Genomic DNA, 13,019 nt, shown 5'->3' on the forward strand with positions numbered 1-13,019 from the left:
CTAAATTGATTTTTCCTACTACACTCCAAAAACATCTCTTTTTACTAAAAACATGAAATACAAATTTAAGAATATGAATATAGAGTAAATTATGTATCATTAACCTGATGGGCATTAATGACAAAAAATTGTCATTCAGTTGAAATAAAGTTACTGCTACACTAGAAACTGACAAGGTATGGTATTTGTTAAAAATATTTTGAGGTAAATCCATACAGATTTTTGGACTATATTTACCCATGCTATTTTCATAACTTCACAAGTATCTATATTTATGAATCAAATTATAAAGAATTTCTAAAGCATAGTTTCCAAAGAAACACATCATTTCAGAATCTTTCTGTGATATTTAAAATAGAGATGACTAAGTCTCCATTACTACACTTTCTTGTCCAACTCCCCAACTACCGAATGGTTTACTTACTCCTTCCTGCATCTTCTCTCATTCTGTCATCCCAGAATTTCCATAAATATTTAGAATAGACAAAATTTTAGTTTAAAAATATAAGATTCCCTTCTAGGGAGCCACTATAATTAGAACTTCTTGACTAGACATTTGACAACTATGCTTCAGCATTAAGTATAAACTCAACCTTAAAACGTCAACATTTTGTCAATTTTCTTTGTTTTCTCCCAATAGTCTGATTTACATACGCTTTTGTTGGAGGTATATTAAACAAACAAATATTTATAATACAGAGATATATAATAAATTATTTAAAAAGACACTAGGTTGTGTATAGTATAAGAACATCAGACACAGGGAAATATTGCTTTATTAATTTTCAGAATGTAGAAATATATATGTATTAACATTAAGATCTATATTTATTATCTTTGTTTTAATAAGTTATTTACTTTGAGGGTAATTTCCTATACGTCACCTATTAGTAATTTTTCTTTTCCTTCCTCTGACCATATCTAAAATCCCAAGGGCCTCATGAAGGGGAAGGTTAACCTGAATGCAAAAGAATTCGAAGATCTAAATGAAAAAGAGGCAAATGATCCTATCCTGAAGCCCAAACCTATATGTAAATACGTACAAACGTATTTGCATACTTTCTCACATGTTTTACAAACACAGACTGTAAGATTTCTTGAGGGCTGATTTTAAAATCTTGGTATCTTGAATAACCATGGTATAGTCGAATCTGAAAAAGTGTTACTGCTAGTAACAAGAAGTATGAAAGTTTTTGGATCAGCAGCAAAGTGGTAGACACTAGGTTCTTGTACCTCAAAACTCTAAATATTGTATGTGTCATGGTGCTTTGCATCAGTAACATCCTTTCAACCTGAGGATACATTTTACTGTATGCATGTTACAGTTAATCTTGTCTAACTATTAACGCTAAATACAGAAATCTAGTATTGACTCATTGGATTTTTAAATTAATTGTTGCTGAAATTCACATCAAGGCTGGGGCATCAAGATTTGGTTTCAAAGTCACTATCATATCACATTCTGAACTTAGGTTGATCTATATTATCCCCCCAAACCAGTATTTAATTAGCACTGGAGGCACTCATATAAGAAAATTTTTGACAGGCTTACAGTGAAAGCCTGGCTGATCTGCTGATATGTAAAAAAATTTATGTTTGATATATATATATCTATAATTTTATTGCATTTATATATATCTTATGATATATGTCATGATATGATATATATCATGATATATATATATATATATATATATCACCTCTCAACAATCTTGGTATATAATTGGCTTTTCCAAATATAGGTTATCAATAAACTTTATCTTCATGGGGAAGGGGAATATGGAATAAGATGGAGCACCAGAAGAGCCACAGAATGCAATAATATTGAGAAGTTTCTTGCATTAGTTAAAATGAGACGGTCAATAATTTTTTTAACTAGATTATACTTTAAATTGAGGGAAAAAACGAGAGAAATTGTGTATTAAATAATAAGGTAATACCTAAAATGAGTCAATATGTTCATGGCAAGTATTACTATACAAGGAGTCATGGGTAAATTGCGCGGTGGCATACTTATTAAAAGGTCCAGGTACTAACTACATGTTTACTGGTAGAAAATGGCCAGATGAATTTATAATCAAAACGTGTAATAGAGAACCCCACTGACTTACCACCAGGCCACCCACTGTGTGTTACTACTCACATTTTCCAAGCCCAGAAGCACAAGAAGTGGAATTGTTGTCATTCCTCCTTGGATCCATTCCTCCAGAGAGACCGTTCCATCATGATCATAGTCAATTTCTTCCATCATTTCATGGAGGATCTGGAGTAGAAGAGATGAGGGAAAACTTGCAATGAATCAGTAAAATAAATTTCATATGATACAACTAAGCATTGCGCTGGTTATAAAAAACTATGACTACTAGCTAAGTGGAGAGCGACACAAATATCTGGGTAACTCAGTACAATGTTAATCCTATTACTGAGAATATAGTGGCTTTGTTATGATTTCCAGAACCTGACTACTTACACTGATCGCTTTTAGAAATAATTGTTTAACATTTCAGTATTTTGTCACTGAATGGTATGGCTAAAACAAGAAGGTATCTTTAATTTAAGGATGAAAATGGTCTTTAATTGCTTTCTCTAGATTATTTTTTTTAATTCAAACATATGCCAGATAATGTCTGAACAAATTAACTTCATGGCAAAGTGCTGAAGTAATTCTTTGCTAAGTGGTAAGGAGTGGGGGAATTAAGTTGCTTTTAATTGCCTATCAGAACTTAATAGAGCCAAGAACTTAAACGATCAAGTCATTTTTGATTAGATTTCTTTTCTAAAGATGACTTGTACAGTGACCGAAAATGTTCTGCACAGTGTGTGCTTGTAATACATTTATCTCTAGGTCGTATAGAGTTAATATCAGTATTTAATTCAAGGGATTCTCTGAGAGTTAAATGTGTTAATATATTATAAGTATCTTCAAATTACATCTAGCATATATCGTGTCATGTAGGTGTTGTTAGTGTTACATTTGCAGAATTTATATGAGTTGCAAACGTGTTACCCTTGGCTGCTGGGAATGTGAAGTACTTCCCATCTAATGGCATCAAAATGGCAGACCAGGTGGAGCTCTGGTGAAGAAAGTAACTCACCATCTTTATCTAATACGGAAACTTTAATCAGTTTGGCAAAAGAAAGAAATACAGAGAGCATTAGAACAAAGATTTGAAAAGGTGCAATAAATGGAATATTTGACACACTGACAGAAGTGTTGTTTGCCTGGAAGTTCCTGAATTTGGTCGATTGGAGTTTTCTCAGGAAGCATTTGAAAATCAGATTATTTTCCTTCATAAAAGCAAACTTATCTATAGGAATTCGAAAGAAAGAGGCTTTTTGGAACAAAATGATGCTGAAATAATTATTTCATCATTCTCAAAATGAAAAACAGGGGAAATTATTTAGAATTTGGCAGAATGGTGTAAGAGCTTGTTAAAATGTCTTGCCCCTTGAAGGCACTCTGATGAAGTAGTAGAAATGAATAAATGAGAAGAAAACTAAAAGACAGAGTATTTGTTTCAGACGGCTAATGCTTTCATTTTGTACCTAATAAATCTAATGTTAGAGCCTGGGTTCGTTTTTGAAAAACTTCTTCCAAGAACATGTCAGTCTTCCCTACTAACTGCCATCAACCTCAAATGTTCAATTCTCTTGATTCATGTATGCAAACTTATCAGAGATCTGACAATGTGTACAAAGTACACACGTTTAAAATGGGGAGAGCTGTTGCATCATTAGGCAGGATGAGGCAGTTACTATGGCAGTAAACATAATGCACAGTAAGTCTTTGATCTTGACTTTCTACTATTTACACCAGGTGGAAGTGGCAGACAGCAGTGTGTGCAATAAATGACAAATAATGTCATATAGTTTATTATTTGTATTTTCCCGAAGTTATTTGTCATAACTAGACTGCCCAGCCACAAATCGTTCCCTTCCTTACAGCATCCAGATCCCCCTTTTCTCAAATGACACTCTCCCCAAATCCCCTGCCACCCCAAATATTTTTTGTTGAGAAGTGGTGATGCCTGCTTCTGCTTTGGAAGCTGATAGAAAAAGATGCCCCTTTCCTCTATCACTCCAGTGAGGACAAGGTGCTTGATGGATAGATGAATAATACTCATAGGTATTAAGGTGAGTAGGATGAAAGCTGTTTTAGATTAACATAACCAAAAAGGGCAACAGAATTTATAAGCCCCTTGATTTCAGTGAAAATAGTATTAACATGAATCAAGAAGTATTCTCAGAATGAAATATATGTTGCCATTTACCTTATTATTCTATATATGAACTGCAACTTTAATTATGTGCACAGCATGTGCATTTCCATATCCAAAAAAGGAAAAACCAGCTGAGTGAAAACTAGGAAAAACCCCAGTCCCAGTAGAAATTGTGGTCTCCTTTGTATGTGACATTGCACATGACTTCATGGTACTTTATTGGCATTAGTTTGCCAAGCAAGGAAAATGCTATCAGAGCTCTCGACTCACATAATCATGCCATTATCATGCTGTTAACTGCATAAATGTGAACCGTGGTTAAAGAATAAGCTTTCTGAATTCATATAAAATGTAAACCATTTAAATAAAATTGATGTGTACTTGTTTGATTCATGTACAATTTGCTAAACTTAGTTTCAAAAATAAACTAAAATCAACAATACATCAACTCTCCCAAAAATATTACTTGTGGCTAAAGTCAAAGTTTCTGATCAAGTATGTTTTAATATACATTTGAATAATGTTGTAACTTTGGTATAAGTCTACTGAAAATGAGAAGTTTTTATATTCTTATAAGCATTGTTAGATACTATTTTTCTAAATTTCTAAGCTCTATCTTTACCTAGCTGAAAAGCTTTGGGCAAGTATCTTTAACATTTGGGGGTCTCAATTTCTTCAAGTGTAAAATGCATAAAATGGTAGTATCGACCTCAGAGAGTTACGAGCAGTAAATACCACATATACCCAAGATAACACAGTGCACTGTGAACAGTAAGCTATCAGCATCATCTTCTTAACCACTTCATCCTCTTTTAGAATGAATATTTTAGCTATTTCCATATAAGGAAAATCAGAGAGATCATAAAAAACATATATCAATTCTGACTTTTTTTATGGCACAGCATGACCTTGGCAGTGTCCATCATCAGCTTCTATTTACCTACATGTATGCAAGATTGCCATCCAAATTAATTTCCATGAGGAAGAAAAGCAGAAGTTACTGCTAAGAGGTTCAGAATACCATATATACCTTTTCTTGTTCAAGATCCAATTTACCCACTGATTAGAAATAGGAACTTAGAGTTAGCAAAAGAAAAAAACAAATGACAGTGATACATTAGGGTGCCAAAATAGACAAAAGAGAAAGGGAACTTCTGGAATTTGGTCAACAGTTAAATCATTCATATACCTACTGGATTAAGTTCAGTGACATCCCATTCAAGGTACTCTGCAACATGCATCATCTGACTGATGATGTTTTCTAGCTCCTGGAGGAGAGAGAGACAGAGAGGGAGAGAGAAGGAATACAAGTTCTAAGGAAGTTCTTGAGCTTTGACTTACAGGAATTATTTTGTTGAACTTGTAAAGAAGTTATGATTAAATTTATAGAAATATAAATTTCATATTATTTGTATTTATATTATAAATATATATACTTATAATAATTATAATTTATATAATTCATACAATAAAATAATTTATGAAATAAATATATGTTGATATTATTATATATTAACATATTATATATATCCTTTTTAAAGGTCTAATTATACATAAATGACGAGCCTAAATGTAAATTCATTTTGTACTTACTCTAGAAATCTTCACCAGTAGAGGGCGCAACCATACAAAGAAAGATTTTCTTCCAGGAGACGAGATATAAGGAAGGAAATCATTCTTTGGAAAGGAGTGTCTGACGAAAGTAGGAGCACACATATTTTCACAAGATGTGATTTTTAAGTCACTGAGTGTCCTGATCTTTGGACTTGAAAATAGGTGTGGAAGGGTAGAAAGAAGTGTTTGAGGGCAACTGAGCAGTTTATTTTTATTCTGATACACTGAGAACGTATATAGACTTTTCCAGCCATGTACTGGGATAATTCACTCTGCTAGAGGTATGTTTGGGATGAAGGTTTGGAGGCCAAGGACACGTAGAGTTTATTTTATGTGGAGATAGAATTTTAGTTTGAAGTTTTACATTATTCCGCACAAATGTCAACTCTTTGAAGAACTGCTAGTTAATGGGTATATGGCTGGGCTATATAAATTAAAACTTTTTTATACCTATTTTTTAATGTTTTAATTTGTCCTTATCTCCAGAACAGAGTAAACATACTTTGTAAATGCTAGTAATTTTAAATGCAGCCAACGACGTAATTAAAAGTGGTGTTTTATAGTATGATAATTGAAAATACAAGAAGTATATAAGAGTAAGGCTTGAAGCATATTAATCAAAGATTATTGTACTCAAATTTCTCATCTAATATATGTAGTTAATATTCCTGAAATGAAAAAGGAAATATGGTAAAAGATATTTTCTTTTAGGAGGTCATGGATCCCTCTGAGAAACTGATGAAAGCTACACGCCCTCTCTCCAGAAAAAGGTAATCATGAAAATGTTATTTATGTAACACAGGTTGCCCCAGAAACAATATGCATATAAACGTATTTATTACAGATAAGAAAATTTTTAAACACCAATCGTTTAGAATTATAGGCTGGAATTGTGTGTGTGTGTGTGTGTGTGTGGGAGTGTAGGTGTGTGTATGCTAATATTCTTTCACCTTCTCTATCTTTGCTTATATACGTCTTAATGGTTTGGAACAGTTGAAGTCCCTGGACATGTTTTTAGGAACAGAAACTATTTTTGGTGGACTATTATTTAGGCAAGTGACATTAGATAAGTCATTTAACCTAAGACTGTTTCCTCATGAGTAAAATAGATATTCTAATCTAAGTTCATAGAATTTCTGCAAAGATTAACCATGCTATTACATGAAATACATTTATCTTGCCTGGCAAATTGCAAGTGATCAATAAACATTAACGAGGATTATTAGACACAGTGACCATTTTTCAAAGTATCAATTTTCCTCTGATTTGCCTCCAATATGTGAACTGCTACATCTTTAAATTTCCAGGACAAATGACATCAGAAGGTGCAATTTCAACCTGACATTGAACAAAATACAATGGAGTCGTGAGTTGTGTGGAGAAAACCATAAAAATTAAATCCAGACATTTACGTACAAAAACGAAGAGTATAAGTACAAACAAATTTATCTGTCTCCTACTTATTGTTTAATATTGGGAATATAGTTTTAAATATTGCTAGTAATCTACTATATGTTAACAAAAAAATGGCCAGAGACCAAAAAAAACCATTTGACTGAGTTTTCAAATCAGCTGCCAAACCATGGCTAAAAGCCTAGTGAGGAAACATTCTTTTAATTTAATTAAAAAGAAATATTAAATAGAACAAATCTGCATTAAAAATATAATTTCTGTTAGTGTAGTCAGAAGTGCTACAATAAGCATATTGAAATATCTAGAAGAAATCTGAACTCCTAGCTGTGAAATGCCACCAGAAAATGAGCAAATCTATCTTGCAGCTTAATATTCCTACATGGAAAACTGAACACTACTAGACATATAAAAATAATGGCATTTGCAAAATGAGAGACTTAAACATGGGAAATCCCACAATCACAGCCTCAGTTCAGATTGGGGCTCATTTCCTAGAGCAGGAATGACATACTTTTTCCCTCTCTGGAGAAGCTGCTGTACCATTATCCTCCTCAGCGTTACACAAGTACATCTCCAGATTCACTGCTGTGCTTCTAAAAGCCTATTGCAGTTTTGCCTTCGGGAGGGACATCAGAGGATGAGAGAAACTCACTTATTATCAGAAATAGTGTTTATTTTAATCAATATTAAATACATTAAAACATTTTCTTTTTAATATACCTGTGTACTTCAAAATTTTCATAATGTGACACATTCTTTTATTAATATTCTTCTATTTCCTTTATAGAAGAGGAAATAATGTAATATGCAAAATATGTTATTAGTAAATATAAAATAAATTATTGGATGGAAGCTGAGATGGATTTACATGTGAGACACTGATTTGTGCAGTAGAACTAAGAGTCTAACTACTTCTCTGAAAACTATCAATGATTTGCCTATATTACAAACAAAGGAAACATCCAAGTATTCCTTTCAGTTAATCATACAGAGATGACATTTTTTCTTCTATTGCTTTTTATGAATAAAACTGTGGATAATGTGAGTTGCATTTAAAATTGGATGAGACATTTTAAAAAGGAATTTTCTCAAAGCAATTTGTAAATATATTTACCTATTTCAACAGCATATATGACTAAGAACACTTTTAAAAAGTAGGAGAGTAATAAAATGATTAAATTGACTTTATAATTCCTCTAATTTCTACTCGTATTCTCGATATTTTTCTTACTCAAATCTCACTGATTTTTTTTTTTTCTCTCCACATCAATGGTCTCAACTTTCTCTTATGTTTTATTCACATGAGGTTGGAGTCTTCTTTATCTTTCAGTGCATAAAAAGTCATTTTTTAAAGTAAATTATTCAATACAACAATTGTAATCCTAACAGTTTCCTCAGATCACTCTCTTTCAAAAAGTCAGATGATAAAAATGCTGTGTGAGTGCATGGAAATTATAGTAAGTGTGTCTTCAGTGGTAATAGCTATAAATTTATTCATTGCATTTTCCAGAACAAACTACTTTGAAATTTTCACAGAAAATTCAAAGAAAAAAATTACCGAGCTGTCCAGGAAGCCATTCCCATCTGTGTCATAGAGGCGAAACATAACTAGAATAAAAGAGGTGTTGAAAAAAAGATTATAGGCGAGTAAGATCAATGTCCGTATAAGGCATATTCTTTAAAATTTATTTCCTGTTGAAAACGAATACCAAATCCATCCCTGCTCAAAGCAATTGATTTGAGAGGGTCTTTTCTCAAGATACGCTGAAAATGAATTAATCAGTTAATAAAAATATTGGATATCAGATATAAAGTCTATCAATTTTTGTTACATAGCTAGAAAACACTAACAAGTACTATTGTTTGTTCAAATTCTTTATTACAAGATCATTAAATGGAAACTGAAAAAAGAATAGAAGAGAATGAATTTAGACATTCAGAGTCTGGATATTAAAGGGCAGAGTAGATGAGAAGAAATGACCAACTTGGAGGTCTGGAAATCAATTATAATTTGAATCCACCATCCGCTATTATGTGAGCTGAGTCAAACACTGTTTTCTCATCTGTGAAATGAGAATAATCACCTTGTCATAAGATACCCATTTGTTTGAAAGTTAAGTGAGAGGATAGACACAAATGCATATCAAAAGCCGTAGGTCACTACACAAATATAAGCCATTGTTTTGATTGATCCCCAAACAGTACGGGAAAGGAAGGTTAGTGCAAGATAAGGGAATTTTTCTGATGGAAGATGGTAACACATAAAATGCATTATTATAATGGTGTCTTTGTTTAAATCTGAGATGCAGTTTCATAGGGTATAACCACTCTTTGAACTAATCAAGCAGGAAAAGGAGAGTGCTCTCTTTGTGGCAGTGAGCTGAGGAAAGAAGGATGGCTGAGGTGCATGACTGGCCTGAGGATTCCCTTGTATAATTCACACACCACCAGGAGACTACAGAAGAGGCTGCAGGAGCCGTTTGGAGATAAACAGAAAGAACAACACAGCTGTAAAAATAGAGGAGTCGAAGTGAGGGTTTGTGTTGGGTTTGTATAATTCCCTGGAGAATCTTGATATCTGAGGTCTGTAATACTAAATGAAGACATTGATAACTGGAGGCATAATTATGCAATGACCTCGACATATATCTGTAACTAATTATTATTTTTGGATTTAAAAATAATAATATTCTATCAATTCTAAGATAGGATTACTTATAAGATATAAAGCTAGTCTGCATATCAGTAAAAGGAAAAAATGCTGGCAATGTGCCTATCATCTTCTATTTATTGTAAAATGAAAACAGACTTTAAAGATGTTAAAATATAAGGAGAAAATGCATACATATTGAATTAAGAGAAATAATGTTAGCCTGGCTAAAAGATGTTAAGATCCTCATTTGCAAACCGTGATGATTGTTGGCTGTCATATACTCAATAAATTGGAAGAAAATTCAGAAAGAAAAAAACCTACCACAATGTGGATACAGAGCATGTCCACCTTTTCCAGTCCAGCAGAAAATAGTAAAAATATCTTTGTAAGTGACAAGGATTCACACACCACTCAGAGAATGGGTTAAGTACCAGGAACAAAGCAAGGACTTACAAAAGCCTAACTACATTTTAGAATGAAGGACACTTCTATCTCTGTCAATCCTTATTGGAGTAAATGACTGTTAACCCATTTCATAACAGCTCACATATATGGACACGCTATGCCTATTAGTAAACTTTATTGGAAACATGAGCTCAAAGACATACACACAAGTTGGGTGGGTGTGTGGGTATCTGTGATTCATTTTGGTAGCCTCTGAAACTTCTTCCTACGGTCTAAAAGCTACGCTTTGCAAAGCACAATAACAGATGAAATCCCAAATACCTTTTATTTACTAGCCTGACTTGAAGATAGAATTTGTACACGACCCAAGCTCCACCAATCAGAAGCACGAGCCCAGACATCAATCAGATGCCAGTGACCCATGAAAAAAGGGCTGCACAGAATCCATTCTGGTGATGGGAGGCAGCAGCAGCAGTAGCAGTGATTGAAGAGAGAGCATCCAGAGTCTTGGATGTTTCAGGGGTGTTGGCATTGAAAGATGTTCCGTCTGTACAGAGAGGCAGCAATGGGTTTTTTCCCCAGTCCAATTTAGTATGTACCTAGTTTAGTTATTGCTTCAAACAAGAAGCCTCCTAATCTGGTTCTCTGACTCTCCTAATGATTCTGTGTGCTCCTCAATATAATTTAAAAAGTAGTAATAGGGGCCAGACCTGGTGGCCTAGTGGTTAAGTTCAGCACACTCTACTTTGGCGGCCCAGGGCTCAGTTCCTGGGCACGGACCTACACCACTCTGTTGGCAGCCAAGCTGTGCTGGCAGCCCACATACTAAAAAATAGAGCAAGACTGGCGTGGATGTCAGCTTAGGGTGAATCTTTCTCAGAAGAAAAGAAAAAAATAATAATAACCCGCTTGTTAAAAAAATAAACAATTAAAAACTAACCTGTTTCTCTGTCTCTCCCAGTGATACTGTGCACTCAACATTGATTTTAAAAATGAACTTATTGAAGTATTACACCTATAGAGAAGTGTAACATTCAATAAATTATCAAAGTGATCACACCAATGTAACAAGTTATCCAAGTCAAGGAATAGAATATTGCTAACACAACAGAACCCCTCTCATGCTTCCTCATCATTATTCCTCTCCTTTCCCCAGAGATGACCACTATCTTGACTTCTATATGCATTCTTTTGAATGTAGCATCATTTACTGAACATTATGTTTTGGATCTTCATCTGTATTCTTGCAAATAACATTAACTCATTTTCTTTTCTGCATATTATTCCAATGTACAAAAATACCACAATTTATTCATTCTAAAATTGAGAGATATTTAGGTTGTTTCCAATTTGCTATTTCTAGTAATGCTGGTGCGATTTCAAACAATTCTGCTATAAACCTTCTTGGAAATGGCTTTTATGCTTTGATGAACATTTGCCAGTTGTTTATAAACCAGTAAAAGGGAAGGAATCTCTGGGTCATAGGATTTGCAAATGTTTATGTTTAGTTATATTGCCAAACATTTCAAGTGGTTTTACCAAACTAGATTCTCAACAGCAGTCTATGAGAGTTCGAGCTGCTCCACATCCTCACCGACATTGGGTATTACCAGTCTTCTAATTTAAACCATTCTGGTGGAGGTATAAGTGGTACACCACTTAGGTTTAAATTCCATTTCCCTGATTATTAGTGAGATTGAGCTAATTTTCATATGTTTATTGTCCAGACAGGCTTGAATATTCCCAGCATATACCAGACCTCTACCGTTCAAGGTCTAGCCTACCTAACTACAATTACGTGACAGACCTACAGACAGAACTGCTCAATTAAGCTTTTTCCAAAATTCTTACCAAGACACAAAAATGAAAGACAATAAAATGAATGCTGTTGTCTTAAGCCATTAAGTTTTGGGAGTTACTTGGTATAATAGAAAAAGAAACAGTATGGTTATCCAATTATCCAAGTACTATTACTGGAAAGGTGATCTTTACTTGCTCTGCAGTGCCAACTTTGTGATAATCAAGTATGCTTGTAGGTTCCAGGCAGTTTCTGAATTCTCCATTATATTCCTTTGGCTTATTTGCCTGTTACTGCTTCAATACCACACTGTCTTAATTACTGCAGCTTTCAAAACTATCTTGTTATGCAATCAAACATATCCTCTAACTTTGTTCAATCTCAAGATTGTCTTGGCTTTGTTCAATCTCAAGATACTTGGCCTTTGCATCTACATATAACATTTAGAAAAATGTTTTCCAACCCCCCTCCCTCAAAAACAAACAAAATGTGCATTAGATTTCTATTGAGTTTATCCAGCATCTATGGATCTATTTGGGGAGAATCTTTACAATGTTGAGTCTTCAAAAACTAAAACCATGTTATATTCCGCAGTATTTAGATCTTCTTTAATTTCTGTTAATAATATTTCATACTGTCCTGGGTAGAGGTCTTTCAAATATTTGTTAAAGATTTTTTGCAGGCACTTAATAATTCTGATGTATTATAAATGATAATTATTTTCAATTTTATTTTTTATTATTTATTGGTATCATATAGAAATATGTGATTTTTATTATTACTTTGTATCCAGAGCCCTTGCTAAACTCATTTATTAATTCAAATACTTTTCTGTAGATTACTTCGGATTTTTATATGTAAATAATCATATAGTCCATACACAATGACTTTTAATTTCTTCCCTCTTATCCTCATA

At 33.4% G+C, this 13,019-nt stretch overlaps 1 protein-coding gene across 1 annotated transcript in view; it reads right to left on the reverse strand.

The window, feature by feature from the left end:
- DGKB (diacylglycerol kinase beta) overlaps positions 1-13,019 on the reverse strand; it is a 605,812-nt gene that overhangs the window by 471,158 nt on the left and 121,635 nt on the right. The window contains exons 6-8 of the mRNA XM_046670071.1: positions 8,806-8,855; positions 5,414-5,488; positions 2,144-2,263 (exon numbers count right to left, since the gene is read on the reverse strand). Coding sequence (XP_046526027.1) covers positions 2,144-2,263; positions 5,414-5,488; positions 8,806-8,855 — 245 coding nt within the window. The remainder of the gene's footprint in view (positions 1-2,143; positions 2,264-5,413; positions 5,489-8,805; positions 8,856-13,019) is intronic.

The sequence above is a fragment of the Equus quagga genome, chromosome 8 (genome assembly GCF_021613505.1).
Source record: "Equus quagga isolate Etosha38 chromosome 8, UCLA_HA_Equagga_1.0, whole genome shotgun sequence".
Classification (NCBI taxonomy): domain Eukaryota; kingdom Metazoa; phylum Chordata; class Mammalia; order Perissodactyla; family Equidae; genus Equus; species Equus quagga.